This window comes from Pteronotus mesoamericanus, unplaced genomic scaffold, assembly GCF_021234165.1.
Source record: "Pteronotus mesoamericanus isolate MK-2021 breed Mesoamerican mustached bat unplaced genomic scaffold, CSHL_Meso_final contig_27, whole genome shotgun sequence".
Lineage (NCBI taxonomy): Eukaryota > Metazoa > Chordata > Mammalia > Chiroptera > Mormoopidae > Pteronotus > Pteronotus mesoamericanus.
Genome location: NW_026555115.1, coordinates 23,053,432 through 23,076,747, shown reverse-complemented (window position 1 = coordinate 23,076,747; position 23,316 = coordinate 23,053,432). Strand labels below are relative to the sequence as shown.

General features: G+C 40.5%; 1 protein-coding gene across 1 annotated transcript in view; it reads right to left on the bottom strand.

Moving 5' to 3' along the window:
* Positions 1–23,316, bottom strand: part of SLC12A8 (solute carrier family 12 member 8) — a 155,057-nt gene that overhangs the window by 14,671 nt on the left and 117,070 nt on the right. Inside the window, exons 9-12 of the mRNA XM_054574927.1 lie at positions 19,420–19,566; positions 13,868–14,513; positions 3,423–3,520; positions 2,766–2,883 (exon numbers count right to left, since the gene is read on the bottom strand). Coding sequence (XP_054430902.1) covers positions 2,766–2,883; positions 3,423–3,520; positions 13,868–14,513; positions 19,420–19,566 — 1,009 coding nt within the window. The remainder of the gene's footprint in view (positions 1–2,765; positions 2,884–3,422; positions 3,521–13,867; positions 14,514–19,419; positions 19,567–23,316) is intronic.

The following is a 23,316-nucleotide window of genomic DNA, read 5'->3' as shown; positions in this document are numbered from 1 at the left end:
AAAAAGAACAAGACTTTAGGATTGTGTGGATTCTATAGGACAATTTGGGGAGAATTGATGTCTTAAGAATATTGAATCTTCCAATTCATAAACATAGTATATCTCTTCACTTATTTCTTTAATTTCCTCTCAGAAATGTTTTAGTTTCCTCCTCTAGTCTGTAAATATGGTGATTTACTTGGAGTAATTCAGAATGTTAAACCAACCTTGAATTCCTAGGATAAACTCACTTAGTTATGATATATTATCCTTTTCATATTTTTGTATTCAGTTTGGTAAAACTTTGTTATGAATTTTTGTATCTATGCTTATGAGAGATATTGGTGTGTAGATTTCCAAAGAGTTTGTATAGAATTTATATTCTTTCTTCTTTAAATGTTTGCTAAGTTTCATTGGTGAAGCCATCAGGGCCAAGAGTTTTCTTTGTGGGAAGGTTTTAATGACAAGTTTAATTTCTTTAATAGGACTTAAATAGCCCTATCTTTCTTCTAGATCAAACTTTAATAGTTTGTATCTTTCAAGGAATTTGGTCAATCCATCCAAGTTATCAAATATATTGAAATAAAGTTGGTTAAAACATTTTTGTATATTCCTTTTAATATCTGTAGACTCTCTAGTAATGTCATCTCCCTCACTCCTGACACTGGATCTTTTTTACCTTCTCTCTTTTCATTCTGATCAGTCTGGCTAAAGGTTTGTCAATTTTATTGATATCACATAACCAGCTTCTTGTTTCATTGCCACTTTCTACTTTTTTCCTATTTTATATATTATTGATTTCTATTTTGATCTTCATTGTTTCACTGTTTCTCTTATTTAGATTTAATTTGCTCTTCTTTCTCAAGTTTCTTAAGTTGGAACCTGGGGTCATTGATTTGTCACCTTTCTTCTTTTCTAATATATACATTTGATACTATAAACTTCCTTCTAAGTACTGGATTAGCTGCATCATATAATTTTGATGTTATATTTCAATTTTCATTCAGCTCAAAATACTTTGAAATTTTACTTTATTTCTTCTTTGAACCATGAGGTATTTCATTTCTTTAGTTGATTTAGTATTGTTTAATGTCCTTTGTAACATAGTGTTATTTAGTGTTCTTCAGTTCCTAAAAATTTGAGGATTTTCCAGATATCTTTCAGTTACCTATTTCTAATTTACTTCCCCTTTGGTCAAAGAGCATACTTTGTTCTTGAGTTGACTTGAATACCTTTAACTAGACATTGAGACTTTTTATGTCCTAAAATGAACTTAAAATGAACAAATATTCTGCTGTTGTTAGGTGACATATTGTATAAATATTAGTTTATCCAGGTTTATTGATACTGTCATTCAAGTCTTCTAAAGTCTTACTACTTTTATGCCTATTTGTTTTATCAGTTATTGAGAGAGAGATGTTGAAATCTCTCCCTATAATAATGGACTTTTCTATTTCTTGTTACAGCTTCATATATTTCAAAGCTCTGTTTTTAAGTACATAAATGTTAAGGTTTATTACATTCTCCTGATAAGTTTTTTAATATCTGCAAAATAACCTTCTTTACCCCGGTAATATTCTTTTCTCTAAATTCTACTTTGCCTGATATTAATACAGTCATTACAGCTTTGTTCTGACTCACGTTATCATATCTTTTTTCATACTTTTACTTTTAATTTATTTTGTCTTTTTGTATTTAAATAGGTTTCTTATAGATAGAATATAGTTGTATCATCTTTTTTTATTCAACTTGACATACTCAGTGTTCCAACCACTTTATTGGGAGTGTTAGACCATTTATTTTCAGTGTGATTTTTAAAAATATTTTTTAATTTATTTTTAGAGAGGGGAAGAGAGGGAGAGAAACATCAGTGTATGGTTGCATTTCATGCACCCCCTGCTGGGGACCTGCATGTGCCCTACACTGGGAATCAAACCAGTGATCCTTTGATTCGCAGGCCAGTACTCAATCCACTAAGCCACACCAGCCAGGGCTAGTATGATTACTGATATGACAAAGTTTATATAAATTGCCTTGTTACTTGCTTTTGTTTGTCCCATATGCCCTTTATTATCTTTTCCTCTTTTTTTGCTTTATTTTGATTTGAGCATTTTTTAATTTAATTTTATCTCCTTTATTGGTTCACTAACTATAACTTTTTTTTTTTAATTCTCACCAAAGACATGCTTATTGATTTTAGAGAGGGAAGTAGGGAGGGAGAACAAGAGAGGGAAAGATACATCACAGAAAGAGAGAAACATGGATCGGTTGCTTCTCATACACGCTCCAGATCTGGGATCGAACCTGCAACCTAAGCATGTGCCCCAACTGGGAATCGAACCTGTGTCCTTTCAATTTACGGGACAATGCCTAACCAACTGAGCCACACTGGCCAGGGCAACTCTTTGTTATTTTTAATGGTTGTTTTAGAGTTTTTAGTACACATTTGTGACATGTCGCAGTCTACCTCTAAGTGATATTATATAATAGTATTTCACACAGATTATCAGAAACTTAAAACAGTATATTTCCATTTCTTCCCCTGACCCGTGTGCTGTTGTTGTCATTCATTGTACTTCAACATGTTTTGTAAATCTCACAAGTTATTTTTTAATTTATTATCATTTATGTGCGTATCATATTTTTCCTTCTAGACTGTAAGTTACTTGAAAATAGGATTCATATGTGAGCCAGTGTTGGTATTTAATAGGTGCTCAAAACACATTTCTTCAATGGATGCTAAAAGGGAAGGAGGGAGACGGTGGCAAAATGCCTCTGCTGCTCACCAAGCTGAAGCCCTGGGCTGGTCCGACCAATGTAGAAATACACAATGGCAGCAATGCACATGTTAATCAAGGTGTAGACCCACTGGATCACGAACATGATGACAAGGGACCCAACAGCCTGTGGAAACAGTAAGAAAGGCAAGTCACATAATGGTTTATCACATGGCAAACAAACCACAAGGCTAGGGCTTTAAGAAACAATAGTCTCTCTCATCAAACACTGATCACTATAAAAGTCTGCTTAATTGGAGTTCACTCATAATTCAAGAAACCTCACTTAATCAGATATTGGAGAAAACACCCTCTGAAAGTACCCTCTAATCAAAACTATCAGTAAGTAGATATTCTATTGTAGCTCCTTTTCCTATTCCTCCCTAGAAGTAACAAAGTGAAATGATTCTAAGTTGGTATACCTAGAAATTTAGTGACCCAGACATTATCAGAGATGATTAATTATTTTACCAATAATGTAAATGGTACACTAAATGTACTCTTGCCATATGTAGTCTCACCTAAATTCTAATGTAACCGAGAGTTAAATCATATTGCTTCTAGTTAATTAAGGCTCTCCTCTTCCTCCTCACAGCCCCAACCCTGAGATCACACATGTCTTCACCTGAATTATGTCTCAATTGAGATCAAAATGAGGCTACTCACCCCCAACAGGGAGACCCAGGGATTGCACATGCAAGTGTAGAAAGAAGTAGGCCTGCTTTGTATATCCTGTTCCTGGAGTCTACACTTCAGGAAGAAATCTAAAAAATAAATGAACCAAAACCTTGGTTACCAATTTGTTACCAAATCTTCTTTTATTTTTTATGAGCACATACCTAGGAGCTCTTCTTCTCCAATTTTGTAACTCAGCCTAAAAAGATAACTTCCACTTACTTCAACTATTAACTCCCTTGTGGTCTTAGTAAACTCATTCTCTTACTCTCTATATAACAAGTTTACAATTTCTCCTCTCAAAAGAGAGCTTTCATATTCTCTCATTACTAAATCTACCAACCCAGTTGCATCTAAACCCTCTCCTCTGCCTTCCCTCTTTGTATAGTGGGTGAACAGTCCTGGCTCCTACATAAGGCCCACCCTTCCATTTGTGCCCTGCTCAAGGATTTTGCTTTTGCATCATTGATTTTTTCCATCCTATACCACATCATTCCCATAAAACACAAACATTCTATGCTGCAATTTCTCCACCTAAACAAAAATACCTCTGGTCAACCCCTAATTACTGCCCTATTTCTTTGTCTCCTATATAGTAAAACTCCTCAAAAGAATAACCTATAAATTCTTTATCTCCCAATATTTCCTCAACCCATTCATAGGATTTTAACATCCCACTAAAATTACTCTTCCTAAAGACACCAATGACTTGATCTTTTCAAATACAATGGTCAACTCCAAGTTCTCATCTTACTCAGCCTTTCAGACAGTATCTGATACATGTGATCACATCCTGATTATTGAAGCACTTCTTTCTCTTGGTTTCTAGGATGCCTCGCTCTCCCAGTTTTCCTCCTATCTCATTGCCATTTCTTCCTAGTCTTTGTTGCTAGCTCACCTCCTCCTTCCAATCCCCAAATATTGCAGAATCCAATATTCATTCAGTCCTCAGCACTTCTTTTTTTTTCCCTCCTCCATATGCACTCACTCCTAGGAGATCTCATCTAGTCCCATGGCTTTAAATACTATCCATATACTAATGATCCAGTTTTATATCATCCTTGACCCTTGAACTGAAAATTTGAATATCTAGTTTTCTTTTCAATATCTCCCCTCACACAGCTAACAAGCACCTCAAACCTTAACATGGCTAAAGCAGAAATATATTCTTCCCAAGTCTTATTCATCTGAAAAAACGACACCATCATTTACTCGAATATCTAAGACTCATTCTCGACTCCTCTTTTCCTCACACCTATATCTATTCCACTAGTAAATACTGTTGATTCTGCCATCAAAATATATTCTGAATACAACTACTCCTTACCACGGGCACGGCTCCTGCCCTAGCCCAAGCCACTTTGTCTGATTTGCTGCAGTGTGCTCCTGTGGTAGAGACTGTGGCAGTTAGTGTGGTCATGTCACCAAATTCTCATCAATAAAATGTTAGCAGAAGTGATGAGTGGTACTTTTGCACCATGATCTTTGAGAGAGAAGGTGTGCTTCTTCTCTGTTCCTGAAATCTGCACAAAGTAATTCAGTCTTGAGTTTGAACATGACAAGGTCCTAGATAGGGGATGGAGGGAGCCTGGGTCCCTGAATCAGTGCATGGAGGAGAGCCTCCCACTTATTTGGAACACACTTCCTGGACTGTGAGTGCAGGTAGGAAATCAATTCCTATTGTACTTGAGCCACTATATATTTGGTTATTTCTTATAGCAGTTTGCCTACCTTAATTAATATACCTCCAAATAGACTTCGGCTCCTTCTTTTGCCATTATATAATACATTCCTCATAAAGCTGGTGATCTTCTTAAAGCCTGAATCTGATCATATCACAGCCCTAGCTGGAACCTCCGTCAGCCTCCTATCACTGTCATGGCCCTACATAGCACTGACTTCCACTTCCCTCATGGCGTTCACCTCCCACCTCCCGCCCCTGGCACACTCCTGTCCCATCACTGTTGGACCACTGTTCTTCTTAGACCCTGCCAATCCACTTCCTACCTGTACCTGTATACACGCCATTTCCTCTGCCTGGAACTCTTCCCCCACATCTCTGCATGGCTCACTGCTTTATACAATTCAGTTCTACATTAAAACATCCTCTTCTCAGAGAGATATTTTCTAACAAACCTATCTCAAAGAGTATGCCCTCTTCACCCTAGTCTCTCCTATCCCATCGCACCTCTTTATTACTCATCACAGTACCTGGCATTACAGTGCATGTTTGTTTGTTGATGTATCTTCTCCTACTAGAATGCAAGCTCAATGGAAGCAGAGACCCATGTGTATTCAGCATGTTCCCCCAGCACTTAGAACGGTTCTTAGAATGTAGTAAATGTCCCATTCATGTGGTTAAATGAATGAACAAACCATTCTAGCCCCCAGAGAAGTCTTCATCTTCTCAACATGTCTTCCTTTATCATGTGCTGCCAACTATTATACTTATTTTTTATACCTCCATACCTGAGGGCAAGGACTGTCTTTTATATCTCTAAATGCCAAATCTAGACATTGAGAAGTTCATGTGTAGGAAGTGCTCCAAAAAATGTTTCCTTATTAATTGTGGATTAAAATAAACTCTGCAAGGTTTATGATTGATTTGAATTAATGGTTCTGTTACTTTTTTAAATTTTATTTAGTTATTTTTAGAGAGAGGGATGGAGGGAGAAAAAGAGGGAGAGAAACACCAATGTGTGGTTGCCTCTTGTGTGCCCCTCAGTGGGGACCTGGCCCACAACCCAGGCATGTGCCATAACTGGGAACAGTATGGCAACCCTTTGGTTCACAGGCCAGTGCTCAATCCACTGAGCGACACCAGCCAGGGCTGTTATTTATTTTTTTAAAGAAAGAATACTGTTATTATTCCATTAATTAAATTGTATAATTTTAACATGTTCAAAGTGTGATTCTCTTTTTCAGTCATTGGTTTAGTGAAATACAGTTGCCCCCTTTGTTATTAAGAAAAGTTCACTATTGGTTAAGGACCTAGATTTTTGCCTCTCTGAGATTTGTTAAATGTTAAGCTCACCCTTTTACACAGTCTTGATCTTGCACAATATCAATTACACTATACCTAAGGGAATTGCGTGTGTGTGTGTGTGCGTGTTTTCTGAAGAACCCAGGAGGAAGCAGTTAGGAAGGGGTGTGTCCATCAGGCAAGCGTAATGCAGTTCTATACATGAGAATGTGAGGGAGAATTCATGCAAAGATGCTCAATGACTTCAAACTGGTATGACAGTACAGGCAAAAAAACATGGTTTCAAAACCCTTCCAAATGACTAAAGGAATTTTTTTCTCTTGTGAGAACTTTTCTGGAAGAAACAAGCCTTGAAACTATTGGTAGAAGGGGACGTTTTTCACATTAGAAATTCTAGAGTAATAGCCAGAAAGGCAACTTTATGTTTCAAGTCTTAGTGGCAAAACAAAAACCAAGTAAACACAACTATGCATCAGGCATGATAAAAATATCAAGTATTAAAAAATAATAATAAAAATAATAGTGGTATGTCTAATAAATTCAATATTCACAAACCTATGCAGATGCAAACACTTTGAGCATGAAGTGAAAAACAATTATGTTAATTTTTAAAATCATGAACTTACGTAATTTTTTAGAAATTACTGAAAATAAATATTAAACCATCTCTACAAAGGCATTCCATATCTTTTTCAGAATAATAAGCACACAGGTTTAGTTAGCATGTACAGGCTGAAAATGCGCCTCAATGCCATCCACCAGGATCATGTTACAAGTCCATGTGGTCTTTTATCATAGTGATAATGCAATTTTTTTAACTGCTTTTCAAATGCGGTACATTTAAGTTACTTCTAACTTGATTATACAATTCCTCCAAATAGATTTACTAAGCCAAGGGCAATTAAACAAGTTTGTATTTCTTGTTACATCTTGAATGATCATGCTCCAGTAAGAATGAACCAGAGGGACTTTTGGCTATGGCATGTGAAAAAGTAGGTGAATTCTTTTACATAAGAATTAAGGGTGCACCTACGCAAAATAAACAAAAACAGTAACTCAGGGCTCCAGAAATTTACCAAATGGAGAAAACAAATTAAGAAGTGTTTTTTGTTGTTGTCTTTTTTTTCCCCAAAAACGGGTAGAGCTAAGAGTAAGAACAGTGACAGTCTATGACTTTCTTGCCTGGGCTGCTCCCATTTCTGCCCTAGTTCTTACCTGCATGGAGTGGCCAGAAACCTACAAAATTGTAGGTTAGCCTTTATAAACTAAATGTGGTGAGTGCAGTAGGAAACTGAGCGGGGAAAACTCTTCGGCTTTGCTAGAGACCCATTTAGGGGTGGCAGTGAACAAGCAGAAATTTACTTGAAAGGCCCTGGTAATGAGAGAGCCACAAAAGAACTATAGCTCCTCACATTTCCCTGGGTGACTGGGAAACTATCCCCCTGCCTGGGGAGATCCAAGAGAGACTGGCAAAAAGTAAAAGCCTGGGGAGGCTGGATTACTGGCTGCAACTTCAACTGTTTTTCCCAAGCCACAGACAGATCCACTGAGAGAGAATAGAAGCCTTATGGGCCATGTAGACACAGGGGCAACCCTCTAAGAATCCAGGCTTAAAATTTAAAATAAGAATAAAAAGACTGAGTAAAGATTTCAGCAGCCAAACACCACAGGGGAAACAGATCCCACAGTTCAAATCCAGGCAATTTGCTAAAACAAGCTAACAAAAACTCAGAAACATACATCAGAATCAGGAGTTGCCACAATATATTATCTAAATTATCTAGTTTTTGACCAAAAATTACAAGACATGCAAAGAAATATGCAATCTGTGACCCATGTAATCAAGAGAAACTGACTCTGAGTGGGGCCACATGTTGGGTTTAGCAGACAAAGACTTCAAAGCACCTACTATTACACACACACACACACACACACACACACACACTCAAAGAATTAAATAAAAACACAATGTCGGTGACTTATGGAAAACTGATGGCAATGACTTTCCAAATAAGGAATATTAACAGAGATATATAAACTATGAAAAAAAAGAACCAGGTGAAAACTCTACAGCTAAAAAGCACAATAACAGAATGAAAAATTTACTAGATGGCTTCAACATCAAATTTGATGTGGCAGAAGACAGAATCAGTGAAACTTAAAGATAGATCAATAGAAATGATTTAAACTGTAAAACAGGCAAGAATAGGTGGACGAAAAAAAACTGAACCTTGGAGACGTGGGAAACGATGTCAAATGAACCAACTAATGTGTAATGGTAGTGCCATAGGATGGCAAGGAGAGGAAAGGGCAGAAAAAAGTATTTAAAGAAATAATGGCTAAAAACCTCCCAAAGCAGATGAAGAACTTTAATCCGCAGATCCAGAAGGAATGAATCCACTGACATTGCTTCCAGCAATGTTCACATATACTTGATTACCACAGACCTACTATTATCTTTATTTAAATTTTTGACAGTATAATAGATATGCAATATCTTAAAGGTGGTTGAATTTGTGTTGATTTAATCATCACCATGTCCTAGTTCATAAAACATATGGACAGCAAGCACCATACACCTAGAATAGTTAAGAACACAGGTTCTAAAGGGAGACAGACCTGAGTTCAAATTCTGATTGGTTTGTATCCTGAGCAAGAGTTTAGTTTCTCTAAGCCTCTGTAAATAAAGATAGTAACAGTGTCTACGCTGAACCAAGATGAGACAACCTGTGTTAACTGCTCCTCTCAGTGTCAGGAACATGGGACATGCTCAGTAAATGCTGCCTCTTTTTTAGCTACTAACATTATCCAATACTTAACAATAATAGTTTGTTGAGTGGACAGTGAATGAGTCTGGGAATTGATGTTTTGAATGTAAACTGTATATTCATCTCTTCTGACCTCTGCTTAGTAGAATCTAGACTTTGATCTTTCTGTTTTTAAAAGTAATGTGCTTTGGAAGGTATGCTTTTGTCAGTTGTGTTTGTCTGAATAATTGTTTCCTTCTGCAACACTGTTGTTCAAATGCTTTTTGTTTCTATTTAATCAGATTCTTTTTATCTCTGGTGATGTCTTTAATAGTCAGAAACATCTTTTTTGCACAGCTGCTATAAATAAGAAATTCATGGCTATATAAGGCATAAAATACAGCCCCAAGTTAATTTTTTGGATCCATTTGCTCTCAACGATATTTATTCAATAGTGGTTTGATTCTTATAATTTCATGCATCTGGTTTGTCACAGATTAGGTTCTTATAATAGTTTAACACTTTCTAGTCTACTTTACTGATCAAAGTTTCACTTTTTTAGACTGTATTTGTTCAAATGTTCATCAGTGTAGCCAGCTTTTACCGTTTGTGGTGTGCCGCGTGCTGTGTGGGAATACTGCAATGAATACATGGTGAAAAGACATGGCTTGTGACTAAAGGAGGCTCACGGTTTATAGGCAAAGGAATGGAACTAGTATTTCTTTTCCTTAAGACAGACAGACGAGTGGGCCTGAAGGCAGATATATAAGCACATGTGATCTGAATGTATAAAACAATGTGATATTTATTTGTACTTCCTGTATGATTCAAATATTATGCTTGCACAGCAAAGAAATTAGGTTATCCTTCTCAGAGGGGATAAAAATGGGTCTGAAAAGCCAAATGGATTTTTAAACCATAAGTGGGAATTTTTCAGATGGAGAAGGGGGAAGAGAAGCAATTTGAGAAGGCAGAATGTATTCAAAGGCAGGAAGGCATAAAAAACATGATGTGTTTAGGGGCTAGTCTGGGCTTAGCCGCAATACACAGAGCGTGGGTTGTCATGAGAAAAGCGGCCAGAAAGGTAGGTCAGGAAGGGAGGAATGTAAAGAACGTTGCAGGTCACATCAAGCATCTTGAACTTTAAATGGAAGGCATTAAATTCCAGCGAAGGTTTTTAATCAAGAGAGACATGAGGAGAGTTTTATTTTCAAAAGATCATCCAGTGGACAATGAGATGGAAAAGTGGGACGTGGAAAAATCTGGAGGCAGGAGACTAGTTTGGAGACGTAACAGGAGCCTGGATGCAAGATGACAAGGGTCTATTCCGAGGTAAAGACAGCAAAGGTGGAGCAGAATGAACGGTCAATAGCTATGACATTTCTAGATTGGGCAATTGGGTAGCAACCACTTCATTGATTAAACATGGCAAACTGACCATATGTCTCTCCTGAAAACCAAACAAGACAGAAAAGGAATTAAATAGCTATAAACCCACAGACACAAGGAGAATGAGAGAGGAAAGAGAAACACAAGCCTTGGAAGATGAAAAGGTAACACAGGAGTGGTGCCAGGCTGAGCAGAGCAGAGGAGGATGAGGTGCAGGTAAGAAGCAGCCCCAGGGCAGCCCATAGACTCCAGCAGAGTTCAGGACCAGGAAGCACCCTGTCCCCAGGAAGTGGTAAGGTGCAGGGGCCTGGTCATAAAACCGTACATGAAACAGTTGGACACTGAGGTCCTCTGCCCATGCTGCTAGGTAACGACTCCTTCGCCCTCTCCACTCTCCAAGAGGGATTTTCTCTAATGAAATCAAACAAGAGAGTGCCCACACTTGGGCCACCAAGCTCAGCAAAGAGTATGGGGATGGAGCTAAAAACTGGGGGACTAAATGAAAGCCTATATCCTAAAAAATGGGGAGCCCCCAAGTCCCTTCCCTTACCTTGCACCCTGAATGCAAGCAGACATCTTGGTGAGCCCCAGGCAGGAGATTAAATGACTCTTCTGCAGAAGAACTGAAGAGCCCCAGAGGAAATCCTCTAGAGATTGTTACAGTTGGGAGTTTCCTTTGAAGAAGCTAGTTTACTCCCTAAGCATTTCACAGTGAAGTACCCCAATGAACAAGCCCTGCCCAGTATGTTTGTTAGTACTCCACTTCTAAGTATGAAAAGAAATCAAAAGATCAACAGACATGTTGGTAAAGCCTCTAATAAGAGAGAGAGAGAGAGAGAGAGAACACTAACCAAGCCAAACAGAAAAGAACCTAGAGAACACAGGGCAGTAAAAGGAGAAGAAAAAGACTTTAAAGGGAGAATAAGTAATATTACCAGAAAGATGAGATAAACCGTTGTACCCAAAACACAAGAATAAGATGATGTTCAATTGTTTTTTAAAAGGACAAGGACAAATTAGGTTACAACCAAGAGCTCTTGGAAATTAAAACATGACAATAGTGGTATAGCCTGACTGTGGCCACCCAAGCTCCTCTTCTTCTTTAGGGGAAAAAACCTACATCATTTCATGTGAAGCAGCAATATGACCAATCAAAAAGACATTTCCTAACCTCCCCTGTAAGAATAGCTGGAAAGCCTAGTGAATCAAGTTCAGAGCTCCACAACCAGGGACACCACTCAAAATTCTCTGCCAGAGCAGCTTAATGAGGGCACCAATGCCGCAGGCACTGTGGCCTAGACACCGCAGCCTGAGCGTAGACCCTGAAAGCCCTGGACACTAGGACTAGCAATGGTCACCCTGCAGCTATGGTCATGCTTCCTGAGAATTCCTTCAAAGTCCCCATTTCTTTGGGGTTCCACTTCCCAATATAAGAAGGACTTATCTGATTAGCAGATCTTTGGTCTTGTGCCTGAACTCTGGCTGCAGGAGAGGTTAGAAAACTGATACCTGACACTTTGTTATGAGTGTGAAAGGCTTGCTGTGCCTCCAACCAGGACTCATAACATTGGAAAGTCTCCAAATATAGGGAGGTCACTCAATGCTGGGTAGGCAAAAAAGGGGCAAAAAGTCTGCTATAATATTGTATCCAAAGAAATCTCTTGTACCCTAGATCCAAAGAAATCTCTCATTCTCTGAATCCAACAAAAAAAAGTGCAACAAAGAGAGGAATTCCAAGACTAGCTTGTAGCAGCCTAGAGAACAGGTGGTCTAGAGCAGAACAGTAGAGTAGCCATGGGACAGAGGGGGAAAACAAATGGATGTGACAGATTTATGGAGAATTCGAGCATTTGGGAAATAATATTAAGAGGCATTTGCTGTATCTGCCAGAGCATTTAGAGAAGAATTGATGACCAAATAAACAAATAAATAAATAACCAGTGCAATTATTAACTCCAGGAAACAGAAAATGTTGGACAAAAAAGGAAAGGTAGTCTTAGTAGAGTTTAGGGTTCAGAGTTAAGCAATATTTACTTAATCATGATAATATAAGTACTAGATATTAAGTTAATGAAAACAGTAACGTAATTACCCTGGGGCATTGAATGAGGAGTCAGAGTGGTGTAAATGGGTTAAACCTTCGTTTAACAATAACAGGAAGTCAAAAGATGATACCTGAAACTGACATCGAGGAGGAGCAAAACAAATATTATTTACTAACATTTAGGTTAACAGAAGAAGCACCCTTTTTTGTTGTAAGTGGGGTTTTCTGGGAATTAAACTAGGGGGCAGAGAAGAACTACTGGGGTAGCATAGAAGAACGGAAAGTATTTTTGATTATGTGGCTTTTAGTTCCACTTGGCTCATTAAACTATACAATTATTACTTTGATAAAAATAAAATGATTTAAAAAATTTTAATACTGCTCCTACCTTTAAAAGCCTCACAGCAATTTGGAGGTAAGAAGAAAAAGTGGGGATATGGAAAAATGTAAAGCATTTCTTCTTAGACACCGTCTATGTCCTTCTGCCTCCTCCTCCTTGCCCGCTGGGCTCGAGGGGCCAGGCCCTGTGAAGGGGGCACTGGGCTTCCCGCACAGGCGGGCCTGGGTGGAACGCCCAGCTGTGCAAACGCTCCGCTCGGAGGCTTTTCTGTGACCTCCCTGTGCATCCGGGTCCTCGTTGTAAAATGAAAAATGCTAATATCTATTATATTACATGAAATGACGTGTCAAGTGCCTAAAATAGGGAAGACTCAAAAATTGAGTTCTCACTCTCTCAAAATTTCTCATCTCCTGTAAGCCTCTCTTTGAAGCCTCTCTTCATGTCTCTGTGTTCGCAGATTTGAGAAAGCAAAGAGAAGCTGTCTTCTTTTCGCTACCTTCTCTCCATCCCCTCTTGCCTGTTTTGGATATTCATCTTCTACAGACAAAACATACTGAGTCCTTGCCAGGCAGCTTTTCAAAGCACATTTCCACTTCTCTTGAAAAAGGAAATTGTTTTCATTCACACTGGCCTTATATCTCAGCTGATTTTAGAGTAAAATAAAATTAATATTCAATTTTTAGTTGTGGCTCCCACATGTAGGAGTAGACAGCAATTTCTGTTTAAAATCAACCGTCTATAATAGAATTAAAGTTCAGCTGATATCCGAATATAACTTTTGAAATAAATATAAAACAAAGTGAGCAAGGATTTTAAAGCCAGCTATAAAGTGACTGGCAAAGGACTTGAAAGAGTATTGTGATAACTGGGTGGGGGAGGCAACCAGTCGTCAGCCCAAATTAGGAGGCCCCAGTACGATTTCAGAGTGCTCACCTTCTCCACCTGGCCCTGGCTGGTTGCTCCGCTCGGGGACAAGTTTCTCTCCACACGCTCCCCGAGGCTGAGCCCTTTCACTCCTGGCACACTGCTTGTACCGGTGGGACTCTTGCCCCTCCCAGGAGGCAGGAGGGAATCTGTCAGGGCCCTCAGGAGGCACGGAAGTTGGTGACTTGAGGTCCAAGAGGAAGCTATCTTGTAGGGTTTGCTTGGTAGCCTTCTTGCATTTCCCCTTCTGATGCTCTGGGATCCTGTCACTGTCTCCTGGCCTGGCCTGGCTACTCTCTAGCTTCCTGGTTAGCTGAAGGAGCTGATCCATGTCTTTGGTGAATTCTAGCAGAGTGCCCTCAGAGAGGCTTCGGGCAGTGCCCTCAGAGCCATAACTGGGAGCCTTTTCCAGCAGCAGGTGCTCAGAGCAGAGGAGAGCTTCCGTGCCCTCCCTGTGCACTGACTCAGGCACCTGGGGGTGGCCGCAAGAAACCATTGACAGGGAGAAGTAAGAGTAATCCACCGCGATGTACGTCAGCATGAAGTTGATGGTGACAATGGGAGCCAGAACATTCACCTGACCCACAAGGACAAAAGCCATGGTCACCAAGCTCGTCAGGCAGATGGCAGCTACAGGCGTTCTGTTTGGCCCTTTCTGCAAAAATAGAAATAACATGCAGTACTATGAAGTTTTAGAAGAAAATCACATTATATGATAGAAACACAACTTGAGAGAAGGGCTCCACCACTTCTCTCAAGCAAAATACAAAAATAACCCACGGGACTATGAAATTTCAGGAGAAAATCACATTATATGATAAAAACACAACTCATAAGCACTGAGCCACTTCTCCCAAGTGATTCTTGGTATGTTAATAATTGGTCATCTACAAACTTAGGATAATATAATAATATCCAACCGATGGAATTATTGTGGGATCAGAGCTAATGCATATAAAATGCTTGATGTGGCACTGACACACAGTAGGCTCCTAACACAACATGCGTATCAGTTGTATCAGTAGCTATTAATATGGGGCATTAGCCTAGAACTTGGACTTCCCAAGTAGTTCTCCTTTTGTTTTTCATTGGTTTCAATATCACTTTGGGAATAAAAAGGATGGAAAGTTGATTTTTTCCAGACCACAGTGGAGAAAATGACTCTAGGGGAGTGGCAGACCCTAGAAGACAGCAGAATCATTGGTGGCTGAGGTGGGGGAATTCTGATACTAAACACACACATGCACATGCTCACACACACATTTACACACATCTGTTATCGATGGGGGTGGGTATGGCGAATTCAGAACAGGAGTGGAGAGTATGTGCTGACTCCATACACTCTCTTACTCCACAGAAGATGTTTATCACAGAAACTGACACAGTTCATGGGCCAAAAACAATAGTCCCTTCTCAGGCCTCATCCTCCTTGACCTAAGAACTACATTTGACCCAGGCGATCACTCCCTGGTTTTTGTAAGACTCTTCACCCAGCGTCTCTTGATTCGCCTCCCTCCTCAGTGACTGCTCCTCTGTCTCTGCTGCTCCCCCACGTCTTTGAAAGCTACATGTAAAGCTGCCCAGGCTCCATCCTCAGACCCCTTCTCTTGTCTGTCTACATTCCCTTCCTAGGTAACCTCAACTAGGCTCAGGGCCTTAAATACCAGCTTTATGCTCTCAACTCCCAAATTTAATTCTCCAGCCTGAAATGTTCTCTGAAGTCCAGACTTTAGTATTCAACTGTCTTCTCAGCATTTCCAGCTGATGTCTTATAGGATCTCAAACCTAATATGTCCAAAATCAGATTGCTGGTCCCCCAATCTCCTGCTCCTCACATCTACTCCTTCTGCAGTCTTTCATCTCAGAAAACTGATTGCATCCTTCCAGTTGCTCAGTCAAGGAAAATTCTTGATGCTTTTCTCATTTTTCATTAGCAAATATTGTTAAGAATTTACCCTCAGGATACACACAGGATCTAGCCACCTCCTTTGCTGACAGCACTCAAAATATGAAGGTCAGGAGTATAAGCCTCTTCCAGATCTGCCCTGGGGACCTCCCACGTGTGTTCCTCCAGGTGTGCCCTGTAACTGATGACTGGAATAGAGAGCAACCTATGAAGTCACAGGATGAAGATGGCAAAGTCATCATCAGCCTGAGTCTCTGAGGGTCAGAGCCCCTGTTAATCTGAAATACCTTTCTTAGAGCTTTAGAGTAAAAATCTTAAAAAAAAAAAAATAAATAAAGGGGAGAGTAAAATTACACTTTTATTGTTTTTGAGAATTATTTTTTTTGGTACAGCTACAATTCTTTAGCATATTCTAACAATAAAACTACTAAGAATAAAGTAAATATTCAGAAACTAAAAAAAAAACAACAAAACCTTAAAAGGAGAGTCTTAGGTATGCTGAAGGAAATGCTAGCAGTCCAGGCCAGGACTTTGATGAGGGTGGATTGTAAAGAGACACATTAGTCGAACAAACTTTTGTTCACCAAAAAACACCATAAAGTAATGACAAGACAAGCCACGGAATGGGAAAAGATATTTTTAAAACATACAGGGGTGGAGAAAAGTAGGCTTACAGTTGTAAAACAAATAATATAATAATTAGTAAATAATAATACAAGAATAAACTCTGTTCCACATATTCACAACTGTAAACTATTTTTGCCCACCTTGTGTAACTGACAAAGGGTCAGACAAAATATACCAAAAGAAATCCCCACAAAATACTTAGAAAAAGATAGACAACCCACTAAAAAAATGAGCAAAAGGATACTTATTAAACATATTGAAGATGCCCAATCTCATCATGTAATCAGGAAATTGCAAATTAAAACCATAGTAAGATACCATTAAACACCTACCAGACTGGCAAAAATTAAGTCTGGTATTATTAAGCATTAGCAAGAACACAGAGAAATAGGATTGCTTATCCACTGCTGTGTAAATCAGCACAGCTACTTTGGGAAAAGATTTGGGTGTTTTCTAGTCAGGGAAGATATACAGACCTTACAGTTTAGCAATTGCACTGATGAGCATGTAGTCTGGGAGAACTCTACGTGTGTACCAGCCTACCAGTGCAGGAATGGGCATTGCTCTGTCTGCAATAGTCCCAAGTTGGAATGACCCTGATACCCATCAATAGCACAATGGATAAATAAACTGTAACAGATGAGGACATGCCATACAGGGATGACAATAACCACACTGCTGCTCTGAGCCAAAGTGTGGACGAATCTCATAAATGTAACATTGAGTGAAAGAAGCATGCCACACTTACATAAAATTAAAAAACAGACAAAATTAAATTATCTTGTTTAGAGACGCTCATGGAGTAAACCAGGAGCTGGCAAACTATGACCCCTGAGCCTGATCTGGCCACCGTCTGGTTATATTTGCCCAAGACTTAAGAACAGTTTTATATTTTTAAACAGCTGGGGGGAAAAATAAAGAACATAGAGAAACATAGTAATATTTTTGTGACACATGAAAATTACATGAAATTCACATTTCAGTGTCCTATAAATAAAGTCTTATTGGAACACAGACACACTTATCCCATTGGTATTATCTGTGCCAACTTTTGAGCTACAATGAGAGAGTGGAGTTGGGACAGAGACTATAGGGCCTGGAAAACCTAAAATATTTTCTACTCTTTGTCAACACTTGAGCAAATGACCAAGAAAGTAAAGAATACTATTATCATAGAAGCCAGGACAGTAGCTTCCACAGGGAGAGGGCTGGGCCTCTAACCAGAGAGGACATGTGGAGGGCGGCGTCTGGGGCCTGGCAGTGTCCTCGGGGTGCAAAGATGTTCCCTTCATACTTAGTCTTTAAACTGCTCATATTGCTTTTATAACCTTTTCTGTATATTGAATAAATCTCAAAAAATTTAAAGTTTCTTCTCTTCCCCGTAAAAAACATGTTAATAAAATTTAATCATATGTAAAAAAACTTTGGGAAAAAATGGTTTAAAAGCTAAAAAGCAACTAACAAATTAGAGAAAATATTTGTAATACATATCCCAAAAATTAATCTCCCTAACAAAGAAAGGCTTCTAGCCACTGAAAAGAAAAAGACCAACAATCACAGAAAACAAAACAACAACAAATACACACACACACACACACACACACACACACACACACACACAAATGACTCTTTGAGGAAAAGTGTTCAATCATAGTAAGAGTAATACAGCCCTGGCTGGTGTGGCTCAGTGGCCTGAGTGTCAGCATGTGAATGAGAAGGTTTTTGTAGCTGGTTTGTGTCCCGGCAAGGGCACATGCCTGGGGTGGGGGCCAGGTTCCCCACTGGGGGCCTGCAAGAGCCAACCAATTGACGTTTCTCTCCCTCTCTCCAAGTGTCCTAACCATATCTCACTATCTCACTACACAATGGCAAAAATTCACATTTAACAGTGAGCTGTGGGCAAGTTCATTGCTCACACTGTGATGCCTGGGGCAAGAGTGCAAATGGCAGCCCAAGCACCCTATGTATAAATGTTTACAATTATAACCCAAGATAACAAGCTGTTAATTCAAATTTGTTCTATCCTTGCCTTGGCGAACACATTATAAGGACGATGGGAAGGCTGGGAGGCCGGTTTAGAACTCTCGTACTCCTCAGGGTGCCGCACTGGAGGATGGCTGTGGCACGGTTGAGGAAAGAGATAAAAAGATTCGTGATAGGAGAAAAAACTTTCAGCGAATACCTTTTATATCTCTTTTAGTTTTAAACCCTGTGCATGTATCACCTAATAAAAATAAATGAAATTAAAATAAAATAAGGCATAGACCACATGGAAGGTACAGAGGTCATAGTCATTACTTTTACCAGCCTGTGCTGACTGAAGGATAACGAGTGGCGGAAGGTAAAGAGAAGAGTTAAGGATGACTCGCAACCGTGAGGCCCTAAGCCAGAGGGAGGCTCAGGATGGGCGAGGGGTTAGGGACGGTCTCTATGGTGCTCCAGTGAGACAGAAATGAACTGTAGCCTGCAAACCACATTAATGGAGAGCAGGGTTCTCTGTTTATTTCTTGTTTGTCATCCCCTCGATTTTAGGAATGTTTCATTTGATTGCCCCATGGCTCAACCAAGCCACAATGGATCAGTTACGGTTTGGGCCATGATGATTCATAGGGAGTTCCGAGGCCAGAGGTGTGGGAAACCATCATAGAGCAACCCCAGAGAGAAGGTGGCCTCAAGGACAGTTAGATTCACAAGGGCCAGCACCCCTCCTCACCAAGGAGCCGGAATTTTCTGTTTTTAAAGGAGGTGTTACTTCCTCTCCCTTTGTGCAGAGTCCAAGATGTTTCTATGACAGTAAGCTAGCCCAGGGCCGGGGCCCGGGGTGGCTGTGACACAGACAGACTCTTTGTCCAACTCGCCGCAGCCGAAGACAGTCAGAGGACGGGGCCATAGAAATGATCCCTGCATTCCTGTTTCTCCTGCCCTGGAGAACTTGACCAGTGGCTCTAATGAGAAGGCCTTAAGCAATTTATTCACCAACAATCAGCTAAATGGACATTTGTCAAAAAAAAAAAAAAAGGTTACTCACCCCTTGCCCCAGACAGGCCAGTGCGGGAATCACTTTCTCCTGGGCAATGCACTGCAGAATCCGGGGGGCTCCGTATAGGCCTCCCATACAGGAGGCCAGAGATGAGATGTATAAGCCCAAAAGGAACAGGAAGCCCACCAGGGACACCTGTATGAGGGAGCAGTTCCATTACCCAGTGCCAGACCCTGCTTCTGTCCCTTTCTGCCCCCCCTTGTACCCTCTCCCCCCACTTAGATGCATCTCATCTAATCTTAAATCCACTAGATTCAACCTCTTGGACGTATTCCCAATATCAGCCCCACCCACTTCATTCACACAGCCACCATTTCAGTTCAGGTCGTCGTCACACCTTGTCTGGACTACACAGAGATTCTCAAATTGAGCGTGCACCGACACATCTGAAGGGCCTGTGAAAACCGATTCTGGGTACCACCTCTGAGTTTCTGGCTCAGTCGGTCTGGGGTAGGACCCAGGAATTTGGATTTCCAATAAATTCCAGACATTGCTGATGCTGAGGGTCTGGGGACTACACTTTGAGAACCACTGGCCTCCCGCCTCTACTCAGTATCCACACTGAATCATCCCCAGGCCTCTGTGACAGTGACCCCTCCAAACTCAAAACTGATCATTAATGCCTCTGCTGCAGAAATGTCAATGGCTCCCCACTGCCCTGACATATGAGACCTTTCCTGGTCTGTGACCTCCCTAGCCCTCTACCCTGAACACTCAGTCCTTGTCAGCACCATTTCCCTGCCTGCTCACACCTTTAATTTACTCTTGTCTGTTAAATTCCCAGTTGTGCTTTAAGACTCAGCACAAACCCCTCCTCCTCCAAGCAGCCATCCCCAACCCCCTCCCAACTGTGGCTGCTCCTCAGGCCCCACAGCACCTCAACATGAGATTGGGGGCACCTCGTGCACTGTCTCCTCTACTGGCTTCGTTTCTCATTTATCTTGATATACCTGGCACCAACACGGAATTAATAATGTTGAATGAACGATTGAATGAATGAATGAATGAATGAATGAATGAGATCTGTGACTCACAGGGCCCACAAGGCACCAACAGACAGAGTAAGAGAGAGCATTGTTGTTCTGCTTGGCGTCACCTTGTAGAAGATGAGTGCTGCCGGCCATGCAGCTGTGTCACAGGCTGTCCGTCGTGAGCCCACCTCACCCCCCTGACCTGGGCCCACAGGGAAGTCTCTCTGTTTACTCAATTACTTGAGGTGCCCTTCTCCATTCTACTTCACCTTAGGCACAGTCACCAGAACTGTTTACTCCAAGTGCTCATTTGCTCAACGATTAAGATGGGTTAAATTTAATTTTCAGTTTTGCTCCTCTTACCCCTTCTCCATGAACCCTCACCTGATCCCATATTTTAACTTTCTTGCTTACAATGCACCACATCAACGACATCAAATTACACAGAGCTCCAGCCCCTGGTTAGTCCTCTTTCCTGGTTCATAAATTATCACCAGAAACCTGCATCAGCCATGATTCTTGATGGGAAATACATTTTTAAAGAATATATTTGTAGGACACAGGAGGTTCACAGAATCATCAGGAGGCTGAAAGATTAGGCTTGGGAAAGGGCAAGCCCCCAGCCTGGAGGTGCATCCAGGCTCTTGAACATGAACAATTTGAGCAGGATACTGCCCATCCACAGGTGCCCTATGGATGAATTCCCACCATTTTTTAATATTTGCCTCATTCGTTACAATGGAAGCATCGATGGGCCTAGCCTAGTGTACATGCCCTACTGAAGGACAGGCAAAAGGGGGTCTAGTCATTTGGGCTTCTGTAATATTAAATGGGGTTCACTCCTTTAAGAACACACATAAGTGGAATAACCTCCTAACGGTCAGTGAGGCCAGAGGTTTGATGAACGTGACTAAGGCCAACTACAGAGACTACCTTGTCCTTAATTCAGTGTGGGTTACTTTTCCCTAAATGCATTACCTCATCTTCTCCCCAGTGAATCTTCCCTGTTTCTTCAACGTTACAGGTTTCTTGTGTTTGTTCCATCCCTAAACCTTCACTTACCGTTTTATTACCAGAAGAAATTAAGGTCATCACATTTTTGTGTGTGTGCTGATGACATTTTGTTATTTTCTAGCCTGATATAGTTTATTATAACCCCATAGTATAGTTAATTATGCTCATGGCTTATCTTGCCCATGCACCATACGCTCCCTAGGGGTAGATCTGTGTCCCACATACCTGGCCCCCCCCCTTGCCGCACATAACAGAGTCTGGAAAGCAGGGCCCAGCAAGTGCCAGCTGAATTCATGAAGCTTCACAACACCACTGTGATTTGCGTGCTGGGTGTCTTACAAAATTTTTAGATGAACTGGTCCCCTTATCAGTCCTCGATCCACTCAGAGATGTGATCATTCATCTATAAGCTTTGTTTCTGTCTTTGCTCCCAATCCCATCCTATGCCAACTGATTCTAAAAATACATAGATTATGTGATAAAATTTTATCAAAAGCGCTTTAAGAATGTAGCTCAGTAGTTCTCCACTCTGGCTATCCATAAGAATCAGCGCAGAGATGCTGCTTCAGTCACTGTGGGGAGGGAACAGGCATCCTGGCTTCTCGAAAGCACTCCAGGGGATTCTAACGGGCAGCCAGGGTGAGAAGCACTGGGCATAGGACACTGTATTATTCTGCGTTCTCCCCCACACAGAATTTTCCAGTCCAGTCTGACATGTTATATTCTTGCAGAAATTTCACTCCTTCTTACCCAAAATGTTACGCATATTTTCGTTTACAATATTTTTTTTCATATATAGCCTGTTCATTTACTCAGAATAGAAATGAGACTGCCTTACTATTCTGGTGTCCTTTTGGTGTTGGGACTGACCTCAGGAACTTGGTGAGTCTCTGGCACCCAAAGGCCATGATTCAGTGACGTGCAGCCGTGGCCAGCCCTCCCGCAAACACTCCCTGGGATCCCTGCCGAGCCCTTGCGCTAAGGCCAGGCGGGGGACTGTCTAGGTACAGGGACTTGTTTGTGTCCAGTTTGTCAATTGTGTTTACAATGGTCTGTTCACTTGCCAATCCTTTATATAAAACTACTATTCAGTCAGTTTTCTGAAAAATAAATGACATGTTGGTCCTCGTGCCTGAATAAATTATTTAAAAAACTACATTTCATCTCTTTCTCACCTGAACTTTGTCTCTTCCTTCCTGTATGCAACCGGCCATGTAGAGAACATTAGCTAAGGACAAGCTGTACACCTGGTAAAGGACTAGGCACAGAGCAAGACTTTACAAGTACATTAGTAAACCACCAGGTTTGCTTCCAGCCCTTGCAGAACTTAATCACTTTCTCTATTCATATGGGACTAGAAACTTGTTAACTGTGCCAGTGGAGGTGGACATGAGGCAGCAGATGAACATTTTTTAAAAAAGGTACCTTTTTGTCCTATACTTATTTGAACCATCACAAAAACTTCTTCTTTCCAAAATATTGTCTGGGGTGTGAGCTACCGTTATTTATTTATATATTTATTTTTATAGGAACTACTGAGGAAAATCATTAATTCCATCTCTGCTCTTGGTATCTTGTTCTTGCTCCCACTTGAGCTGTAGTCAGTAAGAGATCCCACCAATCCATCGACTGCCCCTTGAAGGATTGAAATTGAAGTCATTTGCAAGGTGCTCATTCTGCCACATTCAATCCTGTGGCTCCTTGCCATCACCGAGGGAAACCCTTACAACCTCAAATTCATTAATACAGCAATGTCTCAATAGTCCTAGTTTCCTTTCACATCATACTTTTATAGACCAGAGTTTTCTGTCCACGCTAAACAAATTGACTGACATCCCAACTTACAGTCGTATTTTCTCTCTCACAGGATAGCCATTTTCAGTAAGGAAGCAACGTTGGT